Here is a 13,631-nt window from a genome sequence, read left to right on the forward strand (position 1 = left end):
ATTGGGCTCTAGCTGAGACGGGCTTCAACTTAGTCATTATTTAGTTGTATAAATAATTTATAATATATGGGCTCGGCCCATTAAGAGCAGTACAAATACTCCTTCCAAGTTCCAACCACTAGTGAACCGAGAAAAGAGGAAGAAAAAAAAATAATAATGGGGCCAACGACGGCGGGAGCCAAGGAGCTCATCGACGGTAAGAAGGGAGGAGCCAAATCCAAAACCCCCGTCAAGAACTCGGTGATCAAGAAGGCAAAAAAGCAAGTAGATCAAAGATCCGAGGCGAAGAAGAGGAAGAAAGAGGAGAAGGAGGAGAAGGAGGAGAAAGAAACCAAGGTCAAGAAGAAGATGACGACGAAGAGGGATAAGGTAGATATCGAAAGCAACGACTCTTCCTCTCCCTTTCGATATCCCGCATTGGGTTCCGCCGCCTGTAGCTTCCCAATGAGCCGCGTGCGCCGCCTCGTGCGAAGCGATGGCGGGAACGGCAACGCCGCATCGGCCGGCACCCGCACCACCCCGGACGCCGTGTTCCTCATCAACAGGGCATCTGTATGTAGTTCTCTCTCTAAACTCTTCTGGGTCGGCGAGAATTGTACTTTTTCCTGTTGGGTTATGGTAAAATTTCTTCCTTTTTGATGCCTGGCATTGCAGGAGCTGTTTCTTGAGAAGTTTGCGGAGGATTCTTATCGCGGTGTTGCGAAGGAACGCAAGAAAGCTGTCAGTTATCTGCACCTCTGTAAGTTAACTGATTGGTACTCTTCTGTTTTCCAATCTTCTGTGTCTTTCCCTGTTATTTGACTGTTTTGTTATTTGTTTAGGTAAGATATGCATGTTTGTGTTTATGCACCAATTCCCATGTTTATGCTGAAGAACTTTGCTTATTGATACTTATTCGAAAGGGATTCCATTTATGGACCAAATCTTCTTAAACTCAATTTCAGAAGCATAAAATTGCTGAGAGATGATCATCAGGGAGGATCTGAGTCTAAAGAGCCATGTGATTTAGCGACAAGGATAGATGCATGATTACATTTTTTTGATTTTGTACTTGAATTGCAAAAATCTAGGGCTAATTATTTTGTAGTATCCTTGCAACTGCTGTTAACTTGATTATATAGCATTTGGGCTCTTTACTAATGGCTCTGATTTCCTTTTTACTCCATGTCTGATATATGACTCTTAAGTCTTGCACATAATTTGGACTTTCTTTGTTTTTATCTTTTTTATAGGACTTCGACTCAACTTGGGCTAGTCTTAGGTCCACTGATAGCCATTTCTTTTTTCTCTTATGATGAACCCATTCTAAGGCACCAAGGACTGTCCTTTCTTGGAACACCTATGGCAGATGTATGCTTGAAGTGACTCAATTAGAAATATAACAGTACTAAGTGCTTTTCTAACCAGGGTATTTTTCAGGTTAAAGATGGTTAGGGCATGAAAACTAGTAGCACTGTTGCTATCTAAGATTTATTTATTTTATCATGGCAGCTACTTTATGTGGCTTGGGGCAAAACCCTGGATTCTCTTGTTCTTTTGGGTCGATCTACTAAGTTATGCCAGTTTAAGTCAGTTTATCTAATATTGTCAGCACACTTTATGAGGAATTAATTGCACATTATTACTTTACAAGGAATCCAATAGGATGCATATTGTGGCAACCTGTTTGTGCTGACTAGTAATTTGATTTAATTCAATATACTGCTGGTCTTGTCAGGTAATGAATATATATTTCTTGTGCCAAATATATTTTCCTTCAGCTTTTATTGCTTCTCTTGGCTTTCTGTTCCATTGTGGACAGATGAAGATAGTCTAGCAGATTCCTAATGAATGCACATGAAAACCAGCTAGAGTGATATACACCATAAACACATGGAGATTTATTGCTTTTAACTAGTCTTAAGATCTGTGTCAATAAATTAGGTTTAAGAACAAAAATATAATCAGGTACACCTCGACCATAAAAAACACAGCAAGCCTTATCATGTTGTCCAGTCCTTCCTGGCACTAGAAGCAATAAATCTTTTGAATTAGTTGATAAAACTAAAGTTTCAGTGAAAAACTTAATTCTTCTTTGTACGCTCAAAGAGAATTATCATGTTCATAATATCATAATTCTAACTCATCATAACATTATTTACACTTTATAGATTGATGGTAACTTAGTAGTGACATTATACTTAACATCGTGATGAGCAACAACTTGATTCTTAAAAGCTGCATGACTTTCAAACTACCTCTAATGTTTATACACTATGCCATTTGTGTTTTGATCTCTTCCTACCGCTTTCAAGATCCCCAACATAGTCCCAACAGCCAATAAATATAAATGTAAGATCACCCTTTTTCTTCTCTCATCTTGAAAAGCTCTGCTTGTCCTTAAAAGTTCATACTCTGGATATGTCCTAGTTCTATGTTGTTTTATTAGATTTGACTGATGAATTGTTGTTGCATATCTTTTAGATATGTCAAAAGGAACATTTATTTCAGCTATATTAGTGGATACAGTTTAGACAGAGAAAGTTATCCATAAAGCTATTTTTTACCTTTTGGAATTGCCACCTCTTGATTTGGTAATTCACTGAGGTGAAATTGGATGGATATTATCTGTTTGATTTGGCTTATATCTGAGTTAACTAATAACTATGATAGATATAGTTTCCAATATCTGGATTGATCTAGATCGATATCTGCATACAGATATTGGCATGAAATTTCTTCTAGAGTTAATGTCCATATGTCCTGATGTCCTTATTCTTAAATTCTTAGCGACCACTAAGTGACAGCTTAATACTATCTGCATTCCTTGTGTTATATGTCTTTAGTTTTTTATTATATTGACTTCGTCAATATGTTTTAAGTAATTAACATTGACTTTATATTTTATTAAAAACAACAGTATACTGATGATAACAAACCACAAATTGTTGGAATTAAAGGATTGGTTGTTTGTTTTATCAATTAATATTTATTTAGGTAAGGAAGTATAGTTAGAAGCTTTTTGACCTACAATATCCATATACCACATTCACAGTTGGAAAGAGAATTGGACTCCTAAATTGATATGCCAATACCTGATCTGTCTCCATCCATTTTCACCCCTTTAGTAGCCCACACCACCAACAAATGAGTTCCACACTCCTTTTACATGAATAGGCTTCTCTTTCCAGATTTTTGGACACAATCTAACCGTAACTTCTTTTCCTACTCATCTGTAATAAAATGCTTCATTGATATGTTTGAGGAGCTTTAGAACTGTACAGATTGGTACTCCTTGATATATTAGCTTGTGCTTCACAGTAAATCCTTCTGTTTTTTTTTTCAGCATCAACTGTAAACAACCAGAAGAGATACGAGTTCCTCTCAGGTAAAATTCTACTTGGATAATACAATTATATAACTCATGAGAATGGGTTATTACTTTATGCTGGTTAGACACTTATCTCTGTAAACCTATTGTACTCAGATTTTGTACCAGCTAAAGTAAGTGCTGAAGATGCCTTGAGGGCAAGGGCATCAGTTGAAACATGATTTATGGAGGCTTCGGTCAAGCATGAGTCGGTATATAGGTAGGTGTAGACATGAATCATCCCATCCTAAGGCACCTTGTAAGGAAGATCTTCATGCTCTGGTATTTAAAATAGGGAATGACATGTTAATACCTTCATGAAAGATGCCTCAAATTGAATGTGAGATCTTTATTACTCGTAGTTTTTTTTCCTCTTCTTTCTTTTGTGGTCATTCATGACGGTTGGCAAGTTTACCTCTTTGGCAGTTATGTTTCCTGGTTAATACAAAATTGTGCAAGATGCTAGTGGATAATACTAATGCTTTCATACTAAGCCAGATGAAATTTTTGCACAGACAAATTTCACAAGTAATATACATGCTTTAGATCAGGGTTTGAGCCAAATGATGTAGTAAAACTATGTTTCTAGCACCTGCAGTTAGAAAGTGAGCAAATTCTGTAGTTCTGGTAATCTCTTGGATTGTTTTTTCCTTTTTTTGCTGATATTTGTTTGATGGATGACAAAAAAGGAGCATTTGGGTTTCAATGGTGGGTTTGTTGATGGCAAATTTTGAGTACCAACTATCTTTCTGTGGTGACTTATGATTAGAGTAGTTGCTCCTATCCTAATTAAGCCATGGAGTCTTAAGGGGACCAACTCACTAAATTAAGGGAATTAACTGAAACAAATCTATCTTCCAACTTCCAGTCAACATTATTACAATTTATTAGAATGGAAACAATGAAAGGAAACATGAAGCAGTTCCTCTTGGTGACTTCCAGAATTCTGACATTAGAACAAAATTAGTTTTGGAGTCAAACTTTCCACCCTCTTTTGAATAGAGTCCTATCATGGAGATATAATGAGCATGCCTAGTTGACAAAATCTTTGATTCGAATATGAACCAAATACTAATTGGATTTGTCAGATTGCTTTACTAGTAGGTCCTCTTCCTTTTTGTTCTCTTTTGTCTAGGATCAATTTGTTCTTCTTTCAAAATTCAAATTAAACATCCAAAAGCGACCCCAAGTTTAGACTTATTTGCTTATTGTTTCTATTTTCCTGGCTTGGAAGTTTCAACAAAGCAAAAGCTTATCCTACTTGTGAACAAAGAAGTACGCAAGGATCTCTAATACACAAGAAAGAAGCAAAGAACAACTGGAAAGAGTAAAGATTTGAACAAAAAAGACAACTCTGGGATTTGTTTGTCCAAACCTTTTTCCTGTTTCCTTTTGAATCCTGTCTCTGATGATGGGGATGTTGTTATTTAGTATTTGATGATAAATACTAAACTATTTAGCAAAGAACAACTTAACAAAAGGTTCCTTCTATCAGAGTAGCACCAAAAAGGAGCTAATAAAAGGAATCAAGACATGAGATGGTAGATGCGGATGGAATAGAAGTTAGATAAGCAAGATATGAATCCAATCAAGCTCTCATTTAATGATAGGAAGACTTATCCAACATGCTAAATTAAGAAACATAATCCTGTCCCGTTTAATTAATTGTGGTAGAAAACCAACACAAGGAGAGGATGTGTTAAAGTGGCAAATCCAAAGTAAAGGCAGGAAAGTCTATAGAGAGAGTGTGTGGTTTCAGATCAGTACGAATTAATGCATAACTATAAGATAATCAATTGATCCAAAAATTTAAGTTGCTAGATAAATAATACGATGCAAAGATGATATAATAGAATTTTAGGTCTGAAACTTAAATTGTTAGGTAACGAATTGATAACATATAATAAAAGTGAGACAAGATTAGAACTAAAGGGATCATCCCAACCTTATCTAACAAACATGCACTAGCTAAAAAGACTAGAGAATGATCAATTATTGGAGAACTCCACCAATCATGTCATGATACAAGAGCACTACGTTATAAACAACAACCAAACTAAATGTGAATGCCTACCAGAGAAAGTTGATCTAGTTTTGATCTCTGCCATGCAATGTGCAATGGAAGAATTGGGTGCTTGTCTTTGTCAATAGGATTTTAGCTGCACTCCACTGCAAGCTTGTCAGTTTTTGGATGGAGTAAGCTCAACGAATCCTAAACACAAGAGTGCTTGTTTATTTTTTGGCTCCTTTTGACTTCTTTGGAGATGTAATGAAATAAACAAAGAATGATTCGATCAGCTCCAAGACTGATTGACATGAACAGGGATGCAATTCTATGGAGCATCATCATGTAACAGTTGGGAATATTTTTATTTATTGCATATGATTCATATGAGCTCATGCTCGTAGATCTAGTCTTATTTTCACCAGATTTGGGAGAAGAAAAGGATGGGTGATGTTATTTTATTATATATATATATATTTTTTATGGGTGATGTTAGTTGAGAAGTTGGAAATTAAGGTACAAAGTAGTTGATAGAAGGTAGACGGATGTTAGGATATATATATATTTTCCTTGTTTTGACTATTTGAAGCTTTACAAACTTTTTTTATATATTTAATTCATCTTGAAACTTAAATAAAAAAATTTCAAAGTATTTACATAGAAAACAGTGATAGATTGCGAAAACTAAGTTATTGAATCTTGAAATCTTTTTGCAAAATTTCAACATAAATTTCCTAGATCGACGTTGGAAGTATTTAAATGGAGATTGACATTTTTTTTTTATCATTCATGAGCCCGAAGGCTAAATATGGGCTGAACAAAATACCAACCCTCCCTAGATACAGAGGCACTTTAAGCTCCACCGAGTTTTTAGCTGTCTAGTCTAGGTTTCAAGCCATATGCGTCGCCGAACAATTACTACGAATCAAACGTCGCTGAGACCTGCTTCAAGCCGTTGCGTTGTCAAGCTATTCTTCCAAGCTAACCGCACTGTCGAGCCATCAACCAAATCGAGCCAAGCCACCAAACTACCAACCACCAAATAATTTCTCCACAATATTATTTGGAGTTGGAGTAGGAGTTGAGCTCATGACCACCTTGATTATGAGATAGACATTGGATGATGGGTTTGAAAGAGGCCGGTTAGGGTTAGCAAGGTGGTATTGATAAGGACGAATACGTCACTAGCTCTTGTCATCCTAGGTGTTATTGCTCACCAAATTCTAGTACAACCACGAACCGTTTCTGCTAACATTCAGAATGCTCAACTATTGGATAAGTTCCCACTTTTAACTCTTGAATTGTTTCCAGTTTCACCTTTAATGGAACTGCAGAATCCTAAGGCAGCATATGCTTGGATTTTTGTTGCCATATCTAAATAACTTGTCAGATACTTGGAATTATTAGACGTATTTTATTTTAGGCAATTCGATAGTAGTAGATTTACTTTTCTAGTTCAACAAAAGATATCAGATCTTGATCTGTGAGGTGTTTATGATGTATACATATTTATCCACAAAATCCGACATATATATTCTGGTTCACGAGCATTTTACTTAGCCTAAACTTAGACGGTTCTCCCGCCGTCTATATCCGGATCACAAACGACAACGAATCTGACAACCTCTCCTTTTCTCTTTCCCACCTCCTTTGTCGGTGTGATGCGAAGAAAGTTTTACTATAACCAACCAAACCCCACCTTTCACTACTACCTTAGTTTTCCTTCCACTCTTTACTTGCTTCCAATACTGAGTAAACCAAACCCACCTCGACTTCTTCTAATCCCGCCCCAAATCCACTCTGCAAGCGAGTAGTATACATTCGCATTCGTTCCTTGCGGCTTTTCTCAGCGTTTACGTGATGGGAGAAGCTTCGGATAAGCTCGTGTTCTTCTTCTTCTTCTTCCTTGCTCTCGCCTTGGGTCGCTTTGAGATCGCCGCTTCTGTAGCTGTTACGTACGACCACCGCGCTCTGGTCGTCAATGGAACCAGGAGGGTCCTCATCTCGGGCTCCATACACTACCCTCGCAGTACTCCCGAGGTTTATTTTTTTGAAAAAAATTGACAAAAAATGCTCCTTTTTGTCGAAATTATGGATTATGTTTGCTTACTGGGAGTGGGAATGGGAATGTAGATGTGGCCCGACCTCATCCAGAAGTCGAAGGACGGGGGTTTGGACGTCATCGAGACGTACGTCTTCTGGGACCTCCATGAACCTGTGAGAAACAAGGTAATTTGATGTGCATTGCTTGGTTTAAGATTCTTGGGTTAGGAAATGAGGTTCTTAAGAACTATAATTTTGTGGAATTTTGGATAGAACAGTATGATTTTGAAGGGAGAAAGGACCTGGTGAGATTTGTGAAGACGGTGGCGGAGGCGGGCCTCTATGTCCATCTTCGGATTGGCCCTTATGTCTGCGCTGAATGGAATTATGGGTAGAATATTGGATTTTTTATTTTGTCCTATTTGTGTTTTTGTTTGTCTCTGTAAATTTGGTTCTTTATTTGGGAATAGGTGACATTCTTGTAACAATTGGTTTTGGAATTTGATGCAGAGGATTCCCTCTTTGGTTGCATTTCATTCCTGGAATCAAGTTTAGAACTGACAATGAGCCCTTCAAGGTAGGGATTTGTGCTCTTTTTTGCCACTTTGATTCAGTTTAGTTTTTACTATAAGCTTGTGTTTGATGCCTTTGATCCCCAGGCTGAGATGCAAAGATTCACAGCAAAAATTGTCGATATGATGAAGCAGGAGAATCTTTATGCGTCTCAAGGTGGACCCATCATCTTATCTCAGGTTGCTCACCTATCTCGTGATGATTTCCCATGCTTTCACATTCTATGACTTGACCAAATTGATGATTTAGATGATATGGTTGTCGGGTACTTGATTTTGCAACAGATTGAGAATGAATATGGGAATATCGATTCAGCATATGGGCAAGCAGCAAAGTCATACATCAACTGGTCGGCATCTATGGCTGTGTCTCTGGATACAGGTGTTCCCTGGGTGATGTGCCAGCAATCTGATGCTCCTGACCCTATTGTGAGTGTTTATGTTTGATATTTCATTCTAGGGAGATAAATTTTATATTAGGGATCGTCGTCTTTACTAATTTAATCAAGATATTTACTGTTCATAGCTATTTGTTATTGTGATCCAATTATGTTCATATCGTCCTGACCGCTCATTCTAATGTCACATCCTGCTTTACAGATTAACACTTGCAACGGTTTTTACTGTGATCAGTTTACTCCAAATTCCAACATGAAACCCAAGATGTGGACAGAGAACTGGACTGGATGGTAAGTTTTTTTTCACTCTCTTTATGTTCTCCACCCAACGTTATCTGGTTCAAGATGTGAGTGGAAGAACTTGATACGTATAAATTTCTTGAACTTGTCCATGAAACTGGTTGTCTAAGGTCAATACCTGTTATTCTGTTAACTTTGAGATTCTGTGATCGTAGATCATTCCTATATAGCTAAGGTCTCTGCTATTTCATAGGTTTCTTTCTTTCGGCGGTGCAGTGCCATATAGACCTGTCGAAGACATTGCATTTGCGGTTGCTCGATTCTTCCAACGTGGCGGTACTTTCCAAAATTACTACATGGTATCACTCCTGAGCCAGTCCTTTTTTAAGGCTATGATAATTCTGATAGGCCTGCTTAAGGAGTATAAGAAAGCTATCTTTTATTATCTACCTTGTTTATCTTTAAACTATTCTTCTTGTCAGTACCACGGTGGAACGAACTTTGGCCGCTCTTCAGGGGGACCTTTTATTGCTACAAGCTATGACTATGATGCTCCACTAGACGAGTATGGTAAGCTTTTGATTCTTTTTTTTTTTAAAAAAAATTCAGTAAGATACTCAGTTTTCAGGACGTCCTCTGTTTTTAAATACAACAGTGTCCTACTAGTTCATTACATCTCATGAGGAATATATATGTAGTTTTTGCATGTGATGTATATCTGCATCGGTGATAGTCAATGTAAAAGACTGCAATAAGTCATAGGTCTCCAGCATAAAAGCAATCTTGGCATTTGACATAGTATTTTACTCATGTCAAAGGTTTACCTTTTTCTTATATGTTAAGATGTATATAAACGCAAAATATTGAATGATTATTTTATAGATGTAGTTTCTTTGTCACATTAAGATGAAAGCATGTTCATCTGTTGGAGCCTCCCTCCATTTTACTTTTCTCTTACATTGGTTGTAGGACTCATTAGGCAACCTAAGTGGGGACACTTAAGAGATCTACACAAATCCATAAAGCTCTGTGAGGAAGCACTTGTTGCAACTGATCCATCTTACAGTTCACTTGGTCAGAACTTGGAAGTAAGTCGTCTTTCTTATTATTTCTTCTAGACATCAACACAATTTTCTTTTGCATGGCCTTTTATCATTCCTGATTCCATGATGTTATGCTATTTCTTGTAATTGTTTTTTTTTTCTTAAATTTCCCTTTTTCCCTGTGGATATGTGAGATTTTCAGCATGATGCTATCCTTTTCTTTGCTTTAGGCTCATGTTTACAAGACATCTGGGGCCTGTGCCGCATTTCTTGCCAATATAGACACGAAGAATGATGCAACCGTTACTTTTAATGGCAAGCAATATCATCTACCTGCATGGTCTGTGAGCATCCTGCCTGACTGCCAAAATGTGATATTCAATAGTGCTCAGGTATGCATTCTTACCTACAATATATTTATCTCAGCTAAAGCATGATGCTTGGTGCTCCTCTAATTTGCATTATTTTGTACAATTAAAGAAATTGAAGTCTGGCATGTGACATAGTTATCCAGTGTCTAAGAAGAATCTAGCATATGAAGTTATGACTTCATCAGACAATTCTCTATTCATATAGCAGTGTTACAAAACTGAGTTTTCTCTTTTCCTCATCAGAAATAATTGCCAGAGAAGATGCATATCTTCTGAGTTGTAGAATATCTGCATCTCAGTATATAGCCCCTGAACTTCCCTTTAATCAATGTTTTGGTAATACTCAGTCTATTATTTGAATGGTTTTTAAATGTTGAACGTAAGATCGCCAATCTCTGCTGGATGAGTTTCTCAGAGAACACCAAAAAAATAAGTATTCAAATGTTAAATTGGTCTGTTGGAAAACAGTTGTGCAGAACCCATTCTGCTCGTTAATCCAGTAAATTGCTTGCCCTGGAGTTAAATTCACAGTAGACAATTCGATAAATAATTTCGTATGTTAAATTATTCTGACGTCAATTAGATGTATATACCCTTTTCTGCACTTTGACCAATGAATTTTTCTGCAGATAAACTCGCAAGCCTCTACTTTGGAGACAAGATCTCTAAATTACTATAGTCAAGCCTCCAATCAATCATTTGATTCCTCTAAAGACATAAAACCGGACTGGAGTTATATAGTTGAACCTGTTGGTATCTCAAAGTCCAATGCCTTCACAAAAGCAGGATTGCTGGAACAGATAAATACTACTGCAGATAGTAGTGATTACCTTTGGTACTCAGTAAGGTATGGAAGACATTTCTTTACAAGGATGTTTTGATATCCCTCTATCATCTCCTAGGAAGTACCACATTATTGACTTCAATGGTTTTCTTCGTCCTTTGCAGCATTAATATCAAGGGCGACGAGACATTTCTTTTTAGTGGAACTCAATCTAATCTTCATGTCGATTCACTTGGGCATGTCCTTCATGTTTTCGTCAATGGAAAATTGTCAGGTGATTACTATAATTACTATCTATGAGTTTGATCTTTATGCTTTCAAAGTGCAATTCCTTGCATAAAATCCAGAATACGACAGCATTTTATTGCGAACACCTAGGTATCCATATTGTTATGTGAGCATAACTGTACATCTAACCTGGAGAGTAAATATGAAATTTAGTTTCTTTTGTTGAAGTTCTAGCATTCAAATAATCCACTCTAAATTTCTTTGCAGGAAGTGGAATGGGGAACAGTGGCAACTCAAAGGTTTCATTAGAAAAACCTATCATGCTTGTAGTTGGAAAGAACACAATTGATCTTTTAAGTGCAACTGTTGGCCTGCAGGTTGTTCTAGTCTTCTTTCAAGAGGATTACTTTGTTTCCCTTACTATATCACAAATTTAATTGGGTTCATTGGGATTAGACCCATTCTCTACAGCTTGTAGAATATCATTCTAAGTTTCTAACCTCTATCTACACAAAGATGTTATCCCCAGTTCACTATAAAACTAGGTTACAAATTTCAAGTTTCTCTTCACTCATGTGGTTCTCCTCTTCAATTTCTTTCTCCCAGAACTATGGTGCATTCTATGATTTGTGGGGTGCTGGAGTTACTGGTCCTGTGAAGCTGAAGGGCCAAAATGGCACACTTGATTTATCTTCAATGCAGTGGACTTACCAGGTTATTCATTCTATGGCACACTAAAAGTCTAAAACAACATTCAGCAATATAGCATATTGGAAATACTTGCTCAGATAGCATAGAATGTTCTGATCTTAGGATAATGCAAACAAATTAAATTGAAATCACTAGTTTTCTATAACATTATACATTACCATATTTTGGAAACTGTTGATTTTGTTAATGCCCCATCATCATATTGGCCATTGCAGATCGGTCTCAATGGGGAAGACTTGAGTTTGTATGACAATTCTGTGGATTCTTCAGGATGGACCTCAGGATCCTTGCCAACAAATCAACCTTTGATATGGTACAAGGTTAGTTCTCATGTTTCCAGGTTTTCTTGTCACTTTTGATTAATTTACTACGTCCGAACTCCTAGAGCAACAATATCATTGTATTAGATGATTATAGTGTCACTTATTCCAGTAGGCTTATTATTTTTTCTTTGACAATGAGCTCATCTCATACTTCTAATGCAGACAACATTTGATGCCCCTGAGGGTAGTGATCCAGTTGCCATAGACTTCACTGGCATGGAAAAGGGCGAGGCATGGGTGAACGGGCAGAGCATTGGGCGTTACTGGCCTGCTTATGTTTCTTCACAGAACGGTTGTCTCACTTCATGCAACTATAGGGGAGCTTTCAAATCGGACAAATGCCTTAAGAACTGCGGGAAGCCATCTCAGCAACTGTAAGAATGAGCTCTCCTCCAGGTTTCAGGAATTACTTCTTTCCTCAAACTTCAATCATCTCTGACGAGTTTAGCCAATGCAAAACAGGTATCACATCCCTCGTTCGTTTATCCAACCGGGCAGTAACAATCTAGTTCTTTTCGAGGAGGTTGGGGGCGATCCAACTCAGATATCTTTCGCCACAAGGCAGATGGGAAGCTTGTGTGCGCACATATCGGAGTCGCATCCCGCACCAGTAGATTCTTGGACCTCATTACAACAGAAGACAGCGAAAGCAGGACCAGTGCTTCATCTCGAGTGCCCAAACCCGAACCATGTCATCTCTTCAATCAAATTTGCGAGCTTCGGGACACCGCATGGCACGTGTGGAAGCTACAACCATGGCCGGTGCAGCAGTTCTAGTGCTCGTGCCGTCGTGCAGGAGGTACGTAATGCAATGGCATTAGTTTTCATCAAGTTTGAATCAAATTTGGTGGTCTTAGCTTACTGTCATCTATGCTGTCAAAACAATCTACAGGCTTGTATCGGAGCGAGGAGTTGCAGTGTCAGAGTGTCAACTCAGGTGCTTGGAGATCCATGCAAGGGAGTTTCCAAGAGCTTGGCAGTTGAAGCTGCATGCTCATGATAGGCATCTTGTTGATAAACACATTGGAAAAGGAAATAAATATGTTTGGAGTGATCCATTCGTGGAAATTGAAATAAAATTTCCAACCTGTTCTCTGAGGTCTCTTTCGTTCTTCTTCGGTCTTCTTCTACCACACTTGGGAGCGTTTTGATTCCGCAGTGTCCGAGTCAATTGGAGAAGGAAATAAAATAAGGAGAAAAGTAATACCAAAGTTTTTTTTTCCCACAGATAACGATGCCTTTTATGCAGGCTCGATCTCATCATGGGGAAAGTAATTTGGTTCAGTCAACGGGGATGCTCCAATAGCACGAGCAGTCAAACTAAGACCAGCTTCAGTTTACCAAACCCCAACCGAACTGGTTCGGTCAACCCCAAGCTTAAACCTGTCTGATATAAACCCGGTTTTCTATGTCGAAGTGTTTAAAACCTCAATCATTTTAGGTTATACTAATACAAACTTGTACATGGTTGACCATATAATATTAGAATCTGACTCACTAATTCGAGCTTAATTCGTTTATTACCCATTGATAAAGGGATAACTACATTTAACTGATATAGATT

General features: G+C 37.7%; 2 protein-coding genes across 2 annotated transcripts; both read left to right on the forward strand.

Annotated features, from left to right (window-relative positions):
- Positions 1-114: 114 nt before the first annotated feature.
- LOC140764968 (uncharacterized) lies at positions 115-3,840 on the forward strand. Its single transcript, XM_073103856.1, has 4 exons — positions 115-552; positions 655-739; positions 3,326-3,367; positions 3,467-3,840. The coding sequence occupies exons 1-4, from the start codon at positions 157-159 to the stop codon at positions 3,529-3,531; spliced, it is 588 nt and encodes a 195-aa protein (XP_072959957.1). The 5' UTR covers positions 115-156; the 3' UTR covers positions 3,532-3,840.
- Positions 3,841-7,060: 3,220 nt separating this feature from the next.
- On the forward strand, positions 7,061-13,169 carry LOC140766057 (beta-galactosidase 6). The gene is made up of 19 exons (XM_073105458.1): positions 7,061-7,394; positions 7,488-7,583; positions 7,676-7,788; positions 7,908-7,974; positions 8,057-8,149; positions 8,255-8,398; positions 8,570-8,658; positions 8,861-8,966; positions 9,090-9,177; positions 9,577-9,695; positions 9,881-10,042; positions 10,651-10,868; positions 10,970-11,079; positions 11,301-11,410; positions 11,640-11,747; positions 11,960-12,064; positions 12,230-12,441; positions 12,530-12,866; positions 12,960-13,169. Exons 1-19 carry the CDS (start codon positions 7,215-7,217, stop codon positions 13,065-13,067), a joined length of 2,565 nt encoding a protein of 854 aa, XP_072961559.1. The 5' UTR covers positions 7,061-7,214; the 3' UTR covers positions 13,068-13,169.
- The last annotated feature ends 462 nt before the right edge of the window (positions 13,170-13,631 follow it).

The sequence above is a fragment of the Typha angustifolia genome, chromosome 8, assembly GCF_048772165.1.
Source record: "Typha angustifolia cultivar Huaian chromosome 8, ASM4877216v1, whole genome shotgun sequence".
NCBI lineage: Eukaryota > Viridiplantae > Streptophyta > Magnoliopsida > Poales > Typhaceae > Typha > Typha angustifolia.